The 20,672-nt window shown below is 36.8% G+C and overlaps 1 protein-coding gene across 2 annotated transcripts in view; it reads left to right on the forward strand.

Moving 5' to 3' along the window:
• The window catches only part of LOC125319585 (cAMP-specific 3',5'-cyclic phosphodiesterase 4D), a 368,051-nt gene that overhangs the window by 96,376 nt on the left and 251,003 nt on the right, over positions 1 to 20,672 (forward strand). The window contains exons 1-2 of one of the 2 annotated variants that reach the window (XM_048290863.1): positions 15,065 to 15,626; positions 16,283 to 16,544. The exons of the other annotated variant lie outside the window; for it this stretch is intronic. Of the exons in view, the coding sequence (XP_048146820.1) occupies positions 16,498 to 16,544 (47 nt within the window). The 5' untranslated portion in view covers positions 15,065 to 15,626; positions 16,283 to 16,497. Of the gene's footprint in view, positions 1 to 15,064; positions 15,627 to 16,282; positions 16,545 to 20,672 lie in introns of those variants that run through there. 2 annotated transcript variants of the gene reach the window in all.

Below are 20,672 nucleotides of genomic sequence, written 5' to 3' on the forward strand. Positions count from 1 at the left end.
AAGTTAGGAAGATACATAAGATACTTTAAAATTATTCACTCAAAAAGCCCCACAAAACCAAAAAAACCCCTTCAAAACGGAAAGAAAAACCAAGAAAGCAACTGAAAAGTTTAAACTACATTTTACTGGGATAACTGAAAGAGTTCATGAGCTAGACTTTATTGACATTTGTTTCTTTTTGAAAACTGCTGCCTATAGTGATCTCTCACAGTTTTAAAATTTAAGAACTGCAATACTTTATATATCCAACAGACAATTCCAGGGGACTATAATAATAAGAATAAGAAAATATTTTTTTGTGTTTCCAGCTCCTCCATTCTGTTTTGTAACAATTTTTCTTTTTATTTTTTTTGTATCAAATACAAGATCTCTTTCCCATGAAAGATTGGACAAGGTGATCTTCTGAAGTCCATTCCAACCTGGGCTGTTTTATGCCTTCATGATTCTAAATGGCACTGCAATGATTTTGTAGCTCACCAGTACCTGAAAGGCAATTATTAATTCAGATATATGGGCTTGCAGAAATGCTGACAGTCTGACCTTCAGCTCAGTATAAATGTTGATCAGTGAAGCATTGCTTGTCTCTCTACATTGAAAACAAACTAACCAAACAAACCACAGAAATAAAACTTAGACAAAACAAACAAAAACCAGCAGTAAACCAGAACTGACTGATCATCCTAAGAATTTATTTATTTTTCTTCAAAAGAAAGCCAGCCAATTTATATTTTCCATTTTTACAAACATACCAAAAGATGCAGCATACCTTTACAGTGCATTCCTACATGCTTTGCTCAATTGTGCCAGAATCTTTTCTGTACCATGGATAAGGGCTTCTACTTTTGGCAGTCTGGATGTTTATAATTTCTTACGAACATTGGCTGTTTCAGATCATTGCTTTTCTGGAATAAATATGTTATTACTTAAGAGCTTTCTTTTCAGTATGCTTGTGAGCTAATCACCAGGTGGTCCAGGCACAGTCTTGAACATGATCATGCTGTAGTATTTTCAGTTATTTCGGCCTGTGTGTGTGCCTATAAATTGCCTAGAGACCTGAAAGTTACACAACTTTTATTGAATGTATACAGATGGACTATGTACTTTAGAAAATGCTTAATCTGTGTCCTCCAGATGTTGCCTTGAGATTTCTACAGAAATGTTACTCACTTGCAAAATAGTTATCATATGAACACATGTAAGACTCAAAAAAAGAGACTATTTTCTAGAACTTTTGAGAGTTTATAAGTAAAAATATAGAAATCTAGTGCTGGAGGGAGGAGGGAGTGTTGATCTTATATGAGAAGCTATTAATTTTGCCCCCCAAATCTGTAATTATATTTTCATTGCATTCGTGCCTGAATTAAATTGAATTGTGTGGAAAAAAAAAGCTTTTTATGAACAATGAAAAATTACAGAATCCAATGTAAAAAGTATCTTTCCTAGAAAAATGAATGTAAATATACAGTCTCCATTACCAGACTGAACTGTATGCTTATCTAAAATGCACATGAACAACAACATATCCTTAAGCCTTCCTTAAGAACATGCCTCAAATTTTACAAGATTTGTTTACATCTTCAGACTTCTAAAAAATCTTATGTATTGATACTGATATATTTTATAATGAATATTTGCATGATGATGATTTCAGATGTGACTGAATTCCATCTGGTTTCAATACTGCCACCAGTTTCATAGCTAAAACATCAGTGCATAAGGCAGACTGCATCTTATGGCAGCTGTCTTTTTATTGCTATAAAAAAAGAGGGCGTATCTAAATATTTCGTCTGGGTCAATGTAATTTAAGCAATATTTAAAACATCACAATAAATTTAGAGCAGATGAAGAAGCTTGTTTCCATAAAAATTCCTTGTCCGAACCCAAAGACATTTTATCAAATGATTCTGAAATTCTATCAAATGATTCTGAAATTTTATAAAATAATTTGAAGTGTGTGGTATTAAGTGCATAGGTAATATAAACCACTACCAGTCATAGGATCTTCCTTGTATATGCATGGAAGATCCCAGTTCCATGACTACTTTCTGAAAATAAAGCTCTTCTGTACAGTCTTCAGCTCTGTTAATTAAGAACTCTGTTCATTAAGAACTGATGGTTTCAAAATATTTTAAACAATAATTTTTTTCACATTAAAATCTTGCTGATTGTATAAGTCTTTAACTACATAAGTACTGGTTCCTAAAATGTTCAGATTTTTCTCCATTTTGTCATATTACATGTAGAATCTTAAAAAAATTCATGAAGGGTAATGAAATGACCTTCCAGGAGGCTTGTCACAGTTTAAAAATAGCACACTCTACTGGTTAATTGCAATTGGTCAATTGTAAGTATTACAAAGGAATTTATTATTGAACAGTATTACATTCACTGTTGGTGTATTAACTAGATTAATTATATTTGGCAGCCACAGTTAGCCTTACATCTTTAAAACACTTTATAAAGAATAATCAATCTTTGCAAAATGATGTAAGAGATCTAAATGAGACTGAAAATGTGCTTTCTGGGAGTGATTTCTTTGTGTAGGACAGATCAGGTATTGTACAATACTAAAATAAAAAAAAATTATATTGAAACTTTCTGTCATCCTTTTTGACAGCGTTTATGCATATTTTTTTTATAAAAGCTTTAATAGTTTCTTATATGGTATATTAATTCCTTATGTGTAGAAGATATCTGTGTACTGTTGAAATGTTAGCATGGAGAAATGTAAAAAGACTGAATGAAAAGCACTGTAAATGAAGGATTCAGAAGATATCCATAAGCCTATGAAACATCATAGAATAGCATGTATAACTATATTTCGACCAGTGGAACCATGGTGAATTAATGTTTCAATGAACTTCAATTTCTGCCTTTTAGTTTCTAATAAATTTATATGAAATTATTTGAAACATGCTTTTGTGTTAGGATAAGTTGCACTAGTGGCTACAAGTAAAAACTTTAAACATCCTGGATTAATTATAGGAAGCCTACATACCAAGATTTCATGTCACTGGATTTACCATCAAAAATTCCATTTGGGTCTATTACAGTGCACCAGCTCTCAGTTTAGAAATCTTCAATTAAACACAACTTTGCTTCTTGACATCTGGGAAAAAAGTGAATTTTATTCTATATGTTTATTCTACAATGACTACATGCCTACTTATTTTAAATAGGTATTGCTATAACAGTAACTGTAAAATAAGTTTGAAAATTTCCTGTGAACTTTATTGCTTGTGTATCTAGAGATGTTTTCAGGTTTTCAGATGTTTTCAAATTTTTGTTCCATATAAGAAATAATATAAAACGAAGTTCAGTGGTGAGCTCTCTAAAGAATAAGCAAAAAAGAGGTACCTGCTGCTCAAATAATGAAACAGGGAGTTTCATGTCCCTTTCTGATTATTGCTTTCTAAGGACTAGACTGAGAAGAGGAGCAGGTGATCCTGGGTTTAGTTAGCATTCTCTTCCATACAGATGTCACAGTTTCTGCTTAGATGAATTCTACACCTATCTCCTTCTTGAAGTAGCAACGAGCAATTTTATGTCGGATATGATTTCTGCAGTAATTTAATATGGCATGTTCCAATGAAAAAAAATAAAATCAAATCTGGGTTTCAGTGTTACTAACATAGTCAATCAGCCTGATTTTTCCAACTGTTGAGCTTTCCAAATTCTTATCCATTCAGTGGAGCTGCTCTCTGTCCAGCCCTTTAGAGGACAATTTCAATGTTCATTCTTAATTTAGGTAATTCTGTTATTCTCCTAGTCTTGACAAATATTAGTTTGTCCTTCACTTTTGGGCCAAACTAATCAAAACTCCTATTCAATTTTTTAGTAAGAAGGTATTGCACCATGGCCTTTTAAGTGATCAAACAACAGCCAGAAAAAAAAACCCCTTAATTTTTCAAGTAGTCTAAGTTTTACTTTTAGAGTTTAAACATTGATTTAAATGAGTGTTTAGAACCGTTTTTACCAAGCATTTTTCAACTCAACCTCACTTGAAAAAATTGGAAATTTTCCAATGTTATAAGTAGTAAACTTGTGATCATAATAACAGAGATCTATAAAATAATATAAAGGATTTGTTTCACCCCTGTAAAGTGAAAGGTATGAAATCTTTTTTCCACCGAGTATTTTGTAGAAAGTGATAGTTCTCTGGATGAACTGGCAGTGATGTGTATTAATAAATTGGAGAAAATAGTAAAGCAACAATTTTCTATTTATTTCAGTATTGGAATAAGCTTAAACTTAGAACCTGACAAAGTATTGTGAGAAGATATAAAATACTCAGATGTTTGCATCAGGCTTTAGTTGTAATGATACATTGCATTTTGGTAACAGGTTTATTTAGTTGGCAACATAAAGCAGTGTTTTTTGAAGAAGTCATTCAGTAGCTTTTCAGTTTTAGCTTAGTATTGCAGTAGGAAACTAAGTCACATATCATACTTCTGTCTTATATGTTGTGTTTTAAAGATCACTTCCACAATGAGTTATCTGCCTAATTCACACAAAAAATACCTTGGGCATGTACTACTGTTTCATTATTTTATCATGCAAATCCTGAGGGCACTAAGAAGTTATGTGTATAACTTCACTGTCATTCTGTAGGGAGTGGTGAGATGGTGCTGTCCCCAGTTACCTACATTAACTGAGAGAGAATATTTGAGAAGGTAAAGATATCCGACTTTAAGGACAATGTCATTTACTCAGAAAAATCACTGTGTGGCCTATGATTACTAATAACATCTGTTCTGTTCCTTCATACACACAAGCTTTCAAGCTATAGAGAGAAAATATCAGAGTCTTCTCAGAACCCTCCAGAAAATACATGTTATGGGAATCATTTTCTCAGAAAAAAAAATTTGGGATTTATTCAGATGGGCATTTTTATTCCATTTAATTACCAAAAATTATCTGCCCAGTTTTGAAAATAGGGAACATCAGCAAAACAGACTTTGAAAGCATGCTCTCTTTCTTCTCTATTTTAGTAAATTTATCCCATATTCAACTTTATTGGAGAATTTCATGTGAAGGCACACATAAGTAAGAGCTTTTAAAACTTGATTTAAGACGAATGATGGTTACTTATCAGAATACCAGGAAATAATAGTGTTCTGGTAACTTTAATTAAAAGTAAGCCTGCGAAATGTATATTAAGGGGAAAATAACTTTAAAATGTATCTTTTTTCTTGATGAATCTTCTAATCTTTTAGATTTTGTCTACATTTATTACTGAGACATTTTTTTAATATCTGTATTTTTGGATAAATAGCAAAAGCAGTGCAGTCACTATGGCCCAAACATAGCATTACAGCTAAGTGTTTATACTTCAAGCAGTGCTACCTTGGCTTTCCATAATGCTAACAAGTTTCCATGTTTCTCATGGGTTATGTTGGCAAAATACCATAAAACCAATTTATGTCATGAGAGCTTTCCAAATTTCCCAAGTGTTAATTAGTGACCAGAGGCTGTGACTTTAGAGACCTAATTTTCTGAGTGGACCTCTTGATGTCTGCCTTTGTACCAGTGATATATTCCTTTTTTTCAGTCATCAGATGCAAGAAAAATTATCAAATGTCAAAGAGGTGTCTTACGTTTGCAGCAATAATTTAATTCTCAATTTCCCTGGCTAGATCTAAAATCTAGTATGTAAATATAGGATATAGTGCAATGCCTTGCCATCAGTCTTCACGGATAATGGGGAACCAGGCCTAGATTCAACTGATCCTGCAAAGACATCAAATATATGTCTGACTTAAAGTGTATGGGTCCCATCGCATTTCACCATCTCATTTGACTTAAATAATTTGCAAAATGGAGGGATTTCTCTGAAGATTATTTCAATAAACTGACGAGAGACAAGTCTGTAGTCTGTTGTACCTGAAGTTGTTGCCTGTTTCAGAGATAATCAATTTAGGAGTCTGTTCTTCAAAAACATTGGGAGCATATAGGAAAAAGGTGTGTTTTTATGTATTGTGTGCTTCCTAAAAGCTGCAGTTTCTAAGCATTATACTTCTAGCAGGCTGAGGTATATTGTGAGGGAAGAGTTCAATTTCTCACAAATATATTTGAGGAAATAATCAGTGAGGCTTCAGACCTCCTCAGTTTGCTCACAATCACACAGTTAGTGGTTAACACCATGGATGGCATGGGGTATTCAGCATTTTTAGTGATGTAAATGCAGTAGGATTTGGACTTCAAACTTTAGAAAAAGCTGCTATAATCTCATGCAAATTTGTACTTCAGTCTGCAAATCAGAGAGGTTTGCTACTTAAATTGTCACATGTTTGCTCTTTATTGTACTCCTTTAAATAATAAATTAAAAAGAAACTAAGAATGGCTTTGTATACAGGGAATATTGGCCCATACTCATCTTATAAATCTCATTAAGTACTTCGTAATCAGCTTATTATTCTGCTTCTGTTAAGAACGTTTTAGTCCACTTCTGTATGCAATGAATAATAATTTCCCTCTGTTTTCTACTTATTTTAGGACTGTAAAATATTTGAGATAAAGATCTTGTCTTTTCTATGTTTCTCAGTAACCCTAAGCATCTGTGGTTCTATGTAGTTATAAAATACTATTCCACTATTAAGTAATTGTCCATAAGTACATCCCAGCTACATAGGCACACACAATTTTTCATTCAGCAATATATATTAGAACAACTTCTGTATACTGTTCCTAGGACAGTGAGAAACTCTTAATACTATATAAAGTCTAGGGTTTTTTTCCTATTATTGCAGCTGGGAAACAGAACTGTTACCTGAATTAGCTTCCCTTTGGGCACTCAGCAATTTAAATTATGTGTTAATTCTTAAACAGCTTTTACTTAAGAAGTTGACTCTGGCTTCAATGTTTTTTCAATTATGAGTTTTAGTTCTTGTACTCTAATTCAAGTTACAAATATATGTATCTTTGTCAAAATACAAGTTGTCACTTAATGCTAGAATTTGCCAGACATAGAATACTCAATTATACATTATGTTTTGTCCACATCTGTCAAAATGGAAAAAAAAGAATTTGTGTACCAAAGGTAGTTATCATGATGACTCCTGTCTAAAGCATTATTTATTAGTACATGTGTGTAAGCTAGGTGGAAGCATCATATATTTGTGCATGAAACGTGATCTGTGGACCCTTGGATGTTTTTGGACTGGTTCTAGAGACATATGAGAAAGGCAAATAGAAAAAAACAAAGTGTCAGCTTGCATAAATTAGCTCTCTGGGATCTGTACACCCACTGGTAGATGCAGGGGAATTACAGTTTGATGAACTGAAAATAATACTGGACATGAAAAGGAAGGTGTTCCACAGAGGCAAAAATAATGTGTTGGGTGAATATTTCCTGGAATCGGTACCAGAAATTATGATGAGAAACTTAAAACTTCTCATGTTTGTGTTGCAAAAAATCCATCTGTAAAATATGGTAAGGACTGAATAGTCTGACAAGATAAACATAATCAATTTCTTGACCAATATTCAATGAATCAACAGAAAGCAGAAGGTGCATAGTGTTAATAAGGAAAATTACTTTAAGCATCAGGACAGGCATGATAAATAATAGAAAAAAGGTATTTAAATCTAAATTGCCACAATTTATCTGGCAGCAAATCTCAGGCAATAATGCTCTTAAATTAAGGGGACAGGATGATCTTTGTTCAAGAACTTTGAAAGAACTGGTACAGGAAATCTCACTCTTATAGTAGGAATTGTTAATAAGATTATAAAATCAGGAACAGAATAATATTAAACGTGTTACTTGTATTTTAAGAGATCAGAAGTGATCTAGACAGGTACACTGCCTTTTTCATTTAAGAAAGAAAAAGAAAGAAATTCTTGAAGACCAGAGTTACTAGTCATCAAGACAAATATAAAACTGGATAAAATTTTTATGTGTTTACTAAATTAATTTGCTCTCTGCAATCTTATTTTCCAGACAAAATAGTAGGTGGACTCATAGAGGTGATCTCTGCTATGATGTTACTTGGGAAATTGCTATTTAAAATAGAAAACATGAGTATAAGTAAAGAGTTCTAAGGCAGATTTGGAGGTAGTAACAGAAGAAATAAAGGACTTTTAGAAGGTAAATATTATTTCCTAAGTAAAATGCTACTAGAGTTCAAATATTTCACTTAGTACTTTTATTCATGGAGAGCACTAGTGATGTTTTCATATGACTCAGTGTTAGGAAACTACCACTATAGAGAAGAATCAGATTACAGGATCTTGCAGTGGTCAGGAGGAGGGAGTGTAAAGTTTACAGATTTGACATCCTGAAATTTTTTGGAACTATGAAAGATAACAGAAAGTCTATTGATGACAATGAGCATAGGCTGACCACAAGTGAAAGGCAAGTTCAGTGACTCAACACTACTTATATTACTTTCATAATTGCTAACCTTTTTTATGACATGCGCTCAATGTTGAAATGATTTGATTTTGCAAGGCCTGAAGGTTTTGACATAATACATTTATTGATGACTAAGTTACAAACAGGCAGAAATTATTTGCTCATAAATAAAATTAGAAGCAACAAAACCAAGGCAAATCAGGACAAATCAAAAAGATTTTCATTCATTAGTGCACATTACCTCTCAAATATCCAACTTCATATTCCGATTTCAAAAAGAAATTATAGTAGTGTCTGTCATTTTTGGTTTTTTTCCTCAGAAAATTTATAACGAAGGTTTCAATTTGATAGAAAGCTGGAACATCTAGGTTATTTATTATGAAAATAACATATTGCAAAATTCATTAAGGTATCTGAAGAAGTTTTAAGGATCTTCACACAGGAAATACTAGTTTTCATTCCTTAAAAGGAAAAGAATTGCAGTATGTCTATTTCCCTCTAAAAAATAGCAAGCAATATTTTTGATGAATAAACAGCTCCAGACAAAACAGAAATCTTCTCATTAATGATTCTGATGGGTCATCTACAACTTAGATCTTTAAGAACTTTTTTTGAGATTATTAAGAAGATTATTCAAATGTCTAAACCATATTATAAATCATAATTTGAAATTTAGTTGATTGAACTATTTGACATCAGAAAAGCACACTTGATAGAAAAATAAGATATATTAGGAGAAATGAAATTTCAGAAAAAAACCCCCCAAAGTCCTGCATTCTACATGTGCCCATTCTACTTCTTTTCCTTCCCCATCCAAGAAAAGAAACTACCTAGATAGGAAAGTGTCAAAAAAAGTATGTCTAAGTAACATTCCACAAGAATTGTCAAGAAAAGTCATTTTGCTCAGTTTCTTTTTGTAAATCATAACTGAATTGTTCAATTAAGATAATTATCATGTCTTTTACAAAATATATTTGTATTTATTTCAGAATAACATATGATGCTTGGTAATATAGGAAGAAGCCATCTTCACTAATATCCAACCAAGTAGTGAATGTAATGCAAACATTACCAGATAGGGTAAAAAAAAATCAAACAAAAAGTATTACCAAGTAAAGTTTCATCCTACCTTGTCATTTAAGATTCAAGTATTCTGAACAGTGTTCTATTTGAAATACAGTTGACCAAAAATAATGCACAATAATCTTCATATTACAGAACAGGTCATGACTATTTGCTGGAAGTGTATCTACTCTGAATTCAGTTTGCTACCACTATATAAATAAAAAAACTGTCATCATTTTCTCATTGTTTCCATTCTACAGTTGTGAAAACATACTATTTGTTTTCTTGAATAATTGCTGCCAAACTGTCCATGGCATACCTAATATTTTCACTGAGGTAAAATTTTAGAATTTTTGGTTACCGGAGGTCACTTCCTGTTTCACAGCAGATATACATCCAAACTGTGAGTGTGTTACCATATTCCACAGAAGTAACATGACTCCTTACAGAGAGCTCAAGCTCTGCTTCTGACCAAAAATAAGATAGCTAGAACATAGCTATCAAAATAACTTGATAAACATGAGTCTAAACTGTGACTCATTTTAATATGTTAAGTCTGTATTCTGTCAGCAAACTAGAATAGTTGCTTTTCTTGCTTTTCTTAAGGCAAAGAAGATTCATTAGTCAGTCAGTGGATGGGGAAAAGGGTACAATCAGAAAAGAGAGAACAATAATCTGCAGTTCTTACTTACATTTCTCTTGCATAAATGTAAAGTTTCTGTTTATATTTCTGGAATGATCTTTAAGGCATCCGAACCCTCTCTTATCCAATAGGTAAGATATGAGTCTTTGAGCAAAACCAGTGGTGCTTAATCTAGGGAGGCATGTTGCTATGAAGGACAGTTGTTTTTCTTCAGGTATCACCAATCAGTAGTATTCAGGACAGTAAGATTATTTCTCTTCAAATGAGATCAAAAGGTAGTTTAATCTCCCTGAGACACCCTGGCATTGTCCACACCACTCCTTCTATGCCAGTTTAAATCTATGCAGCCTTAAGGATCTTTTTATATCAGTTATAAGACATAAATGGCACAATAAAAGTATAACAACAACTGATGTTTACCAAGTGAAATGAGGAACAATAATTGTTTTTTGTACACCTGAGGAGATTTTACATTTTAAAATGAGATTACCTGAAAAAATCTCTTGCTCTAATTGAAAGGAAAAGAGACACAGAACAAGCTAAGAATTTAATAGAAGACATATAAAATATTCATTTTTCAAAGTTTTTGACCTGAAGATTTGTTGGACTTCAAAAAGGGCTGGGGCTTGGATGGAGGATGTTCTGCTCAAATTACATTTATAGTTCAGCACATCATTTTCAGAACAAAAATATACTTGATAACTAAGCTCTTTTTGTTCTTAAGGGATGGCTGCAAGCTCTTAACAACATTACCTAATTCATGATTGTTGTTCAAAAGTGAACTACATGTTGTTTGAAGTTTTCTCTTTTAGTAGTCATTTCAATGAGATAATTATGACTTTAAGCTCTCAAGCCCTCAGGGCAAGTTATGTGGTGTGGGTTATTTCCCCACTGCATAGCACTCATTTAGACCTCTCTGGGTACAGGAAACAAATTCTCTGTCTTTTTCAGTTCAAAGTCTTTGAAATCATGTGAGACTCCGTCAGAGCCCACTGGGATGATATTTCTATAGCATGACACCAAATGCATGTGGCTTGTCTTATGATTTGTCATGAAAATATCTGAGGGTGGAAGGTCTGTAGGGATGTAACAAGACTGTACAGGAAGAATAGAGACAAACTACTGTTATCTGGACTGCTTGTACCAAGTGCTTCTAAGTTCCACAGGCTTTTCTTTCTGAAGATCTAGTTTCCCTTCTCCAGAAGGGGGTCCAATACAGAGCTAATTTCCTCACAGGGTAGATGGCAGATAAAGCACACAGGACAAAATCCTGTTTCTTGTCTTGACATACACTCATGTAACACTTGCTGGTGAGCAAAGAAGTCTAAAATGCGTTAAGGCACTTACTGGGTTTATCTGCTCACTCTGATGAGGATTCTGATGAGATAAATTTGTGCCTTTACTTTCTATGCTATTATTACTGAAGATAACTTGTGGGGACCTAAAAGGTTGTGTGACTAAAGACCTATCATTTGGATGATTTCCTTCAACTCTGTGCAGTGGGACACATTTCTTACCATTTCATTAACCATGCTGATATTTTAATCTATGTGGTTTTCATTGAAAATTTATAAATAATGGTGACATCCAAACACTCGGAATATAGAAATTAATCCTAAATATGGAGAATCATCACACCCATCAGTTATATTTCCATAATATTGCAGATTAATACCTATTAGGATTTAGATGACTGCTATTTTTTTTTCAGTTCTTTCCTTCTGTTTTCAATAATCTGTTTTTGTTTTTTTTTTCTTAATAATGCAGGCAAAAATGCTATCCTTTTTTTTTTTTTTTTAATGAGAATTTTTATTTCAGCCTTCTTCCCAAAGCTTGAAATTACTTTCTGCACTGGTCATATATGTTAGCAACTTATTTCTTGCATGCACTGTAGTTGATCTCCAGAAACTCTCCTTGTTAGTGGTAGCATATTTCAGGCTCCACAACCATTCGTTACTTGGAGGCCATTTTGAAACTTTTTATGCAATTAAAAAGTTTGATGAGGTTTTTTTATTGATACTTGTCCAGAGTCTACTGGTTTAAGTCACCAGCTCATCCTGCATAGTCTCAAAAAATCTGGCATTGGTCATTATTACTATTTAACAATGACACTGATGAAATTTCTGTGTACTCATATAAGGAGATGACTTTTCAGCATTGCTTTAAGTATTAGCTTTACCTTTCCAGATACGTGTATTGCCCTGTGTACTATTGTATTTTAAACAAAATATTTAATCCAATTATTTTTGTTTGCCCTCCACTTGTAAAAATTAAAAGATGCAGTAAATTATCTTTGGAAAATCTGCACTCAATCTAGGCATACAAATGTTAGTTCTATATGTGCCTGGAGCAGTTTTCTTCTCGTGACTTGTATGTCTGTATCATGTATTTTCATTGATTTTGTTGAGTTTTATATTAAAATCTAATACTGGTAGAACAACAGTTCTTATCTTTTTTAGTACTATCATCATTTAGAAAGGTCTGAAGTGATAGGATAAGGGATACAAGGTTTTAAAATAAAAGAGTGTTGATTCAGAATAGGTGTTAAGAAAGAAATTTTTTACAATGAGTGTGAAATACTGGAACAGATTCCCCAGATAGCTGGTAGATGACCCATCCCTGGAAACATTCAAGGTCAGGTTGGTCAGGGCTCTGAAAAACCTGATCTAGTTGCAGATGTCCCTGTCATTGCAGGGCATTTGGACTAAATGACCTTTAAAAGTGCCTTCCAACCCAAACCATTCTGTACAGGCTAATGGCCAGAAATGTCACAAGGCAAACTCTTCCTCTGGTGTCTGCTAGTGCATTTGCATCTAAGAGGGGAGCAAAGAAAATACTCTAGAGGACTTCAGTTTAACACAGACCTTAGTCAATTTTTAAGTGAATTTTCTGGTATGGCTAGTAATTGAAAAGCTGAGTGCTGTGGGAGGAAGACTACCTGGAAATGGAGAAGCAAATAATCCTCTCTTTGGTTCTCCTTCCCCAAAAGAACAGAATGGAAAGGTGTTAGCACTTTCGCAATGTTAACAGGCTGATTAAAAAAAGGTTTATAGGATATATTCTTTACTCCTCCGTCTTTAGATGTTTCACTGGGCAATAAGAAATGAAAGATTCTCAAGACTATTAAGAGGGAGAAAGAGGATAGATCCTCATTCTGTAGTCCAATGCAAATATTTATTGGAAATGAGAAGTGCTTCCGAAAATCTGGTTCCTGCTACAAACATACTTTGTCCTAATTCATTTTAGTGGAAAATACTCAAGAAGACTTTGTATAAGGACTGGAGTCTAGGGTTCCTCCGCTTCAGAGAAGAGTCATAATCACTTGTAACTTCTGTTTGTGTCTCTGTCATTCTCCCTCCAATTTCTTTATGCCTAGTCTAGATTCTGCACAAATGGGGAAGATGGACTGCACTGTTGTATAGTCTAAATTCTACTGGTCAGAGCACTGTTCTGGTAACCAAGGAATCAAATGAAAATCTGCTTCAAATTGCTGCCTTTTTTTTTTTTTTTTTTTTTTTTTTTTTTAATGCAAAGTGGTTGGCAAGTTATTATGGGCTTGAACAGGAAGAATTTCACACGTCAACCTATTTTACTGGTTAAAGTCTCTAGTTTAATTTATCCCTCCTCTGGAAAGCCCATATATTTTGCATTCCAGTTTGCTGGTGAGTTCTTTAACTGGTTTGTAATACTGTATAGTAACTTTGTATACGCCCACACTCCTTCTGCAACTCTGCTTCTGAATGAAATTAGCTGAGTCAATGGGTGCTAGGCTTTGTGCTGAACTTAACACTAAAGACAAACAGAGAAATTGTAACACATATGCAGAATAGACTCATTCTGAGATTTAAAATGTGGTGAGTGACAGGTCAGTGCTGAGAAGCTATTCTCAAGATAGTACAAGTCATTATGTAAGTCTAGTGTTGAAAATGTCAGTGCCTGTGAGTGATCTGGCAAGTATGCAGTGAGATAACTGCAATATGAAATAGTAATGATGGTGCAGATTTGTGTAGCATTTGGTGCAGTTAATATTTCATAATAAGCTTATCTACCTTAGAGAAAGCAGTCGACAACTGGAATAGATGTGATTTTTTTCATATTCAGATTAATCATGTGATGTTGTAGCTTTCAGAGTTTTGTTCATATTCTCTTCAAATGTCGCTGGTATAAACTCCCAAACCAACTGGGATGTGTGTGATAGGGGTGCTTTTTACATAAAGCATGAACATAACATAGTTATAACAGCTTACCTGGTCCCTTTGAAGTCATACCGAATATTTATCTTTACTGAATGATTATCTATTTTGTTTTGTAGCATCTTAGTAAAAAATGCTAATTTTCATTCTCTTTATTTATAACTCTCAGAATCTGCTTTCTATCATGGTTGTACTTAAATGACAAAAAAACCCCAAACCCTCACCTTCTGTATAGACTAGAAGAACATAAATGATGCTAGAGCCCCTTAAAATTTTGTAATTGGTTGTACTTTTGTGCTGTAAGGCTTCAATTAAGTAGTATACAAATATTCAGTAATAAAAAATGTGTGTGGCAGTACAGGCTCCCTTTTTATTACTGAATTGAAATAAATGCCATTTCACTGTCAATACATTGTGACATTCAAGTACTTTAATATTTTATTCTTTCTTCAGAGTGGCATCAACTCTACTAGGGCTAATTTGGGGTATTGTAGAATAGAGTTGTGACAAGCAACATAACTGATCTTAAGGAAATAGGATCTATACAAATGTGACGTACAATAGCTTATCATGTTACTCCCAAGTTCACCCACACCCTAATGAAATACAAAGTCTTATCACACGTTTTAATGTCATTGAAGTTGCAGCTGGCTTCCATACTGCAGGATTTCCTGTCCAAAAGGGCAAGGGGTCGTTAGAAGTTTAAGAAGTCTTAGTACGGTGTAAACCACGTTCTAAGAAGAATGGCAAGCAAACAATGTATGCCCTGGTTATGCTTAAGTATAAAAGTCCAGAAATCTTTTACGTCTCAGTACAGATGAACGTGGTGAACTCTGCTTCCTGAGCGTCTCTTTTCCTGCAGATTTTTGCCCTTCCATGCAAAATTTTCAGTGCTTTTTTGTCACCCGGGAGGCACGGGCCGTCCTAAGGAAGGCTCTCCCGCTAGTGCCCCGTCCTTCCGTTCCCTCCCGGGCGGGTGGGAGCGGCAGGGCAGGTTGCGCGGTGCCGAGAGAACCCACCTAGAGGGCCCCCTTGACGCCAGCACAGCCTCTGCCAGGCAGAGCCCTCTCCGCAGCCGAGCCCAGTCTGCTGCAGGACCAGTGCCACGCAGCCCGACACTGTCCGGGGCTGCCGCGGCTGCTGCTGCTGCTGCTGGGCGAGGAGACCAGCAGCCCGAGGGCAGGCTGGAAATTCTGGTCCGGGAAAGGAAAGTGTGAGCCTGTTGACTCTGCATTGCTTCAAAATAGATGCCGTCTCTGTAGCCTGGGCTTAAGAATCTTCCCGAGGATATTTGCCAGAGCGTAAGGAGTGATAACTACTGTCTGGGAGCTGAATTGGGAAAAAAGGACAGCAGAGAAAGAATGCTTAGGTAACACGGGACTTACAGCTTTGCTTTCGTTTTGCAACGTACAGATTGATGCACGTGGGCTTATGTACAGTATAATATCAAAACAGAACTAGATTCTGCAGTGAGAGCCAATAGCTTAGTCATTTCACTTAAAGGGAGCAGGCAGCCTTATTACGGGGTTAGATAGCAAAAATGAATTTGATCATGACATGATCATATCCCTTGACAGTATCTAACTGTAGTCCTGTCCTATGGAGTGGAAAAAGCATACTTCCTTCCTTCTTTATTAGCTGAAGAAACAAAGTCACAGTATCAAATTCAGAAAGAAGTTTGGGGTTGCTGTGCAAGGCTATTAAACCTCCTCCTGTCCCCCAGGCTTGTAAGAAAGGAAAACTGCATTAAATTGATCATTGATGAATATGTGTCTAAGAAAGAAGAAAAAGCAGTATTCATTTCTGAACATGGCAAAGCAATCTGAAGTTACACATCTCTCCCTAAACACTGATTTGGCACAGATGGCAAGAAACTATCTTTTAACTAACCTTTTCCAACTGTCCAAAATGCTGCATATGAAGATGCTTTAATTCACAGTCAAAGCACTTGGATTTTTATCAAGGCAAACTGTTGGCATTGTCAGAACAGTTTCTGTATACTGATTAATGTTTTTTTTAAAATAGCAAGTGATGCATAAATGGATGGACGTGTACCTAGAAAACCCTGTGAGAAGTCTTTCACTGGATCCTGGGAATTTTTATTTTTGTGGATTACAGTAATTCTTGCAATAATCCCTGCTGTTGACTGCTCATGCAGTTGTTCTGGCATGCATCTATGAATACCATAACAGATAAATCAGTCTGACAAGGAAAACACTAATGTTGGAAGACCTGTGAACATGATGCATGTGAATAATTTCCCCTTTAGGAGGCATTCATGGATATGGTGAGTAATCAATACACATTATAGACTGTTAAACTCAAAATGCTTGTTTGCAAAATACTGTGACAACTATCAGATACTATGGTTTTACCTAAATAAATGTCAAATGAGGACTAACAGAGCTATGAGATAAACGAAAATCTTACAGAGATAGTAGTGATGAAGTAATATGAGTTTAGCACTTCTTTATATTTACAAAATAGGCAAGTCATAGAAATTGTATTGTTATGGTCATGTTTTCTTACATAAGTGTTTTGAGCAAGGTGAAGTATTTTCTTCCCATATCAAAGACACAGTTGTTTAAATGTCTTTCTTTGCCTGACTTGAAGAAAATAACGAAGGCATATTTTTCCTATGTTTTGTTTGTCCTGGAACTTATTTATTTATGTACTTTCAAGTGACCTGAAAAAATTCTCATTCATATGGCAACTCAGTAATCATTTATTGAAGATATGCGTAACTGCTGTAACATGTTTTTGTGTGGTAGGTTCTCAAATATGGCTGTTTGAAAGACAATCATATAGTATTAAAACCCCTTTATCATCATTAAAACATCTGTTTCCTCTTTGAATCACAGGCGTCTATAGTTCTTCCTGACTGAAAAATCTTTCTACTTGCCTTGCAATACAGTGCAGTCAACTTACTTATAAATTCTACCAGTGGTTGTTGCGTCATGTCTCCCTCCTGATGCTGGAATTAATGTCTCGGTTAGCGCTTAATGAAGATTATTAGCTAAGGCAGAAATACTTCCCCATAAAACTTTTGCCCTTCGGATAAACACCGAGTGTTTCAGAATACCCAGCAGCAAGCACATCACGGAAGCTCCCGAACCAGGCCGGCCCAGGCGGTGCGGGCAGGCTGAGGGGCTGGCTGAGGGGCAGGCTGAGGGGCTGGCTGAGGGGCTGGCTGAGGGGCAGGCTGAGGGGCAGGCTGTGGGGCTGGCTGAGGGGCAGGCTGAGGGGCAGGCTGAGGGGCAGGCTGAGGGGCAGGCTGAGGGGCTGGCTGTGGGGCAGGCTGAGGGGCAGGCTGAGGGGCAGGCTGAGGGGCTGGCTGAGGGGCAGGCTGAGGGGCAGGCTGAGGGGCAGGCTGAGGGGCTGGCTGAGGGGCAGGCTGAGGGGCAGGCTGAGGGGCAGGCTGTGGGGCAGGCTGAGGGGCTGGCTGAGGGGCAGGCTGAGGGGCTGGCTGAGGGGCAGGCTGAGGGGCAGGCTGAGGGGCAGGCTGAGGGGCTGGCTGAGGGGCAGGCTGTGGGGCTGGCTGAGGGGCTGGCTGAGGGGCTGGCTGAGGGGCAGGCTGTGGGGCTGGCTGAGGGGCTGGCTGTGGGGCTGGCTGAGGGGCAGGCTGTGGGGCAGGCTGAGGGGCTGGCTGAGGGGCAGGCTGAGGGGCTGGCTGAGGGGCAGGCTGAGGGGCAGGCTGAGGGGCAGGCTGAGGGGCTGGCTGAGGGGCAGGCTGTGGGGCTGGCTGAGGGGCTGGCTGAGGGGCAGGCTGTGGGGCTGGCTGAGGGGCTGGCTGTGGGGCTGGCTGAGGGGCTGGCTGCAGGGCGGGCGGCGCGCGGGCGCTGCGCGGGAAGCGCGCGGGCAGAGCCGGGCCGGCCGCGCCGCCGGGACACGCCGGGGCCGCGCGGGGCCGCGCTGCCGTCACCGCCCGCGCGCCGCCAATGGCAGCGCCCGCGCGCCGCGCGTCACGCGGGGGGCGGGGCGGCGCGCCGAACGGACAATTAGCGGGCGCGCGCTGCTGCCCGCGTCTCTGTTTGTGCTCTTAATTACGGCCGGTACCGCCTTGCCGTGGGACAGTGTCAGCCTCTCTTAGGTCCTTTGAGAGCCAGCTTCAGACCACATTTCCCCACAAATTAACAGCGAGATCTCGGATGTTTTTCATCTTCCTTTTTGGCGGTTTTCTTTAGCAGAGTGTGCTGGAAAGGACACTGCAGGTGTATTCGCACCTGACAGGGAAACTGCTTCCATTGTCTTCCAAGAATGTGGTTTACTTCTGTTTTTACTAACTTAGAGAAACGTTTCAAGCATTCCCTAACCAGCAGGGTTAAATCTCCTGACTAAGCATTTTTCAAACGTGAACACTGAAGTCTGCTGAAAGGCGTTTGCAACAACCCGGCCGTTTTTTATCCATCTTCCCTAAAAGCTGGTTACCTGTCTTTCCTGTCTGCTCCTTGCCAACCCTTGCTGTCTGTCACAGTATGTGAGCCCATTGTGTGGGGAAGCCCAGCAGAAGTGTTTGCTTGGAAGACAGGAAGATAATTGTATGTTCTATATTTGCTATTCTAACTGAATGCAAACCATACCATGGTTTCTGCCTGCATTTCTGCTTACCTAATCACAGGCCTTAATTTAGAATGAAAATGTTTTTAGCATGCTGTTGTTTGTCTCAGCTCTTGGAGATTAGGCAAATTTGCTTATTCATGCTACGGTAGGTCTGTAAGGGGCATTTTTGAGTGTCAGGGTGTTAAGTTGCCAGTCACTGATTTTCTTTTAATTCTGAACCTTCAAAAATCCATACCATGTGAGGTTTGCTATCCTTTTCTATTGTGAATAGAAATTGTCATAAAGTGTTCTGTATGTATTTAATCTGTCATGCTACTTTCAGATGTCCTTTAAAGGATGACAGTGAAGATAAAAGAAAGACTATCTTTCATTGGACACAAATAGTTTTATGTTTATTCAGTACAAATACTAGTTGGTCATCTTTAATAATGTTACTTTAATGCTGATGCAACACATCAAAGGTGTCCTGTGGCCTGTGTCATATGCTTCATGATGTATGTAACCTCTATGAGCATGCAGAAGTAAATATTTTAGAAGTAGTTCATTGATATTAAAGGTATTTTCTGTACCTTAGAGACATGCAGTATGCCTTCATGTGCCAGTTCCTGCTTGTTTCACGTGGAATATGGGGAGAAAGAGTTGTAGGGAAATAAAAATATGAACCTTTCTGAAATGCAATTTGTTGTTTTGAATATCCAGGATTTAATGTTGTGTAACAAGTCAAGGGAGTGGACGTGTCTTTTGTCCCTCTGTTTGGATTTAGGATTTGGGGAAAGAATAGCCAAAAAGTGGTGGCCTATAGAGTGGGGTTTGATTTGGAACCCATAAACTTTAGTAAATGTAGTGAGAATTCCAGTATCTGAACCCTCCTGGTAATGTTAGCAATAGGTAAGAATGGACTACTGGCAAAAAGCAGCCATAAAATATATGTTTCTAGGCAGTATGACACAGTAGGCAGTATAGCACAACTATATCAGACAGATAAATGTAGCTATAATGTGAATGTAGGCTAAACAGCTTATAAAACTGAGACTGGAGTAGGCAAAAAAGAGGTATTTGGTCTGAAACTGTTCCAGAGTTTGGATTATGGAGAAGCAAATATAAAATACATTAAAGGGTGCAGTGGTTGGAGCAAGTGATGTCCTGGGTGAGGACAAAGTTAGGCCTGGAAATACTGACACATTTGTGGTGATAATCGGAGGAGTAAGATTTTATAGCAACTTAGCACATTACACACTGTGCAGCATAAATTATGTACCAACAGTATGCAGCCTACTGCCATTCACAGTGCATATTATTTTAGAAACATTTACTGCTGAGTTATGTAACCTGGCTTTCCTTTCCATTGCATTCTGTCTGCATTTGTGATGACAAACCAAATAAAGATAAATATGGTATTCAATTTTAGCTTGCCTAATTGGATAAACAACTATTGCATGTGCCTTTTAGCTTTACCATAAGGAAAATATAAGTGAAAAAGAATAACTGCCTTTAAACTGACAAAGATTTAAAATTAATTCACAAGTTGATTTAATTTCAGAATCAAAAATGTAACCTGTGACTGCTCATCCTTTTCAATCAAATTTCAGCCTATAAAGTTTGAAAAAAATTTATTTTGCTTATCAGGGCAGTGAATAAAAGAAAAAATATCCTCTTTTGGTTCCTTTTTACTACTACCATAGTTACTTGACTGTTATTGCTCTAAATACTTAAATGAAATACAGTGAAAATTCGTGGTTATAAATGTTACCCTTTGCCTCTAATAAATTTCATTACTAACTAGTTTTCCAAAAGCTTCTTAGTATTGTCATTTGTCATCATTAACCATGATTTGGATTAGTGGTGTCTAACAGGG

Source organism: Corvus hawaiiensis, chromosome Z (genome assembly GCF_020740725.1).
Source record: "Corvus hawaiiensis isolate bCorHaw1 chromosome Z, bCorHaw1.pri.cur, whole genome shotgun sequence".
In the NCBI taxonomy this organism is placed as follows: Eukaryota; Metazoa; Chordata; class Aves; order Passeriformes; family Corvidae; genus Corvus; species Corvus hawaiiensis.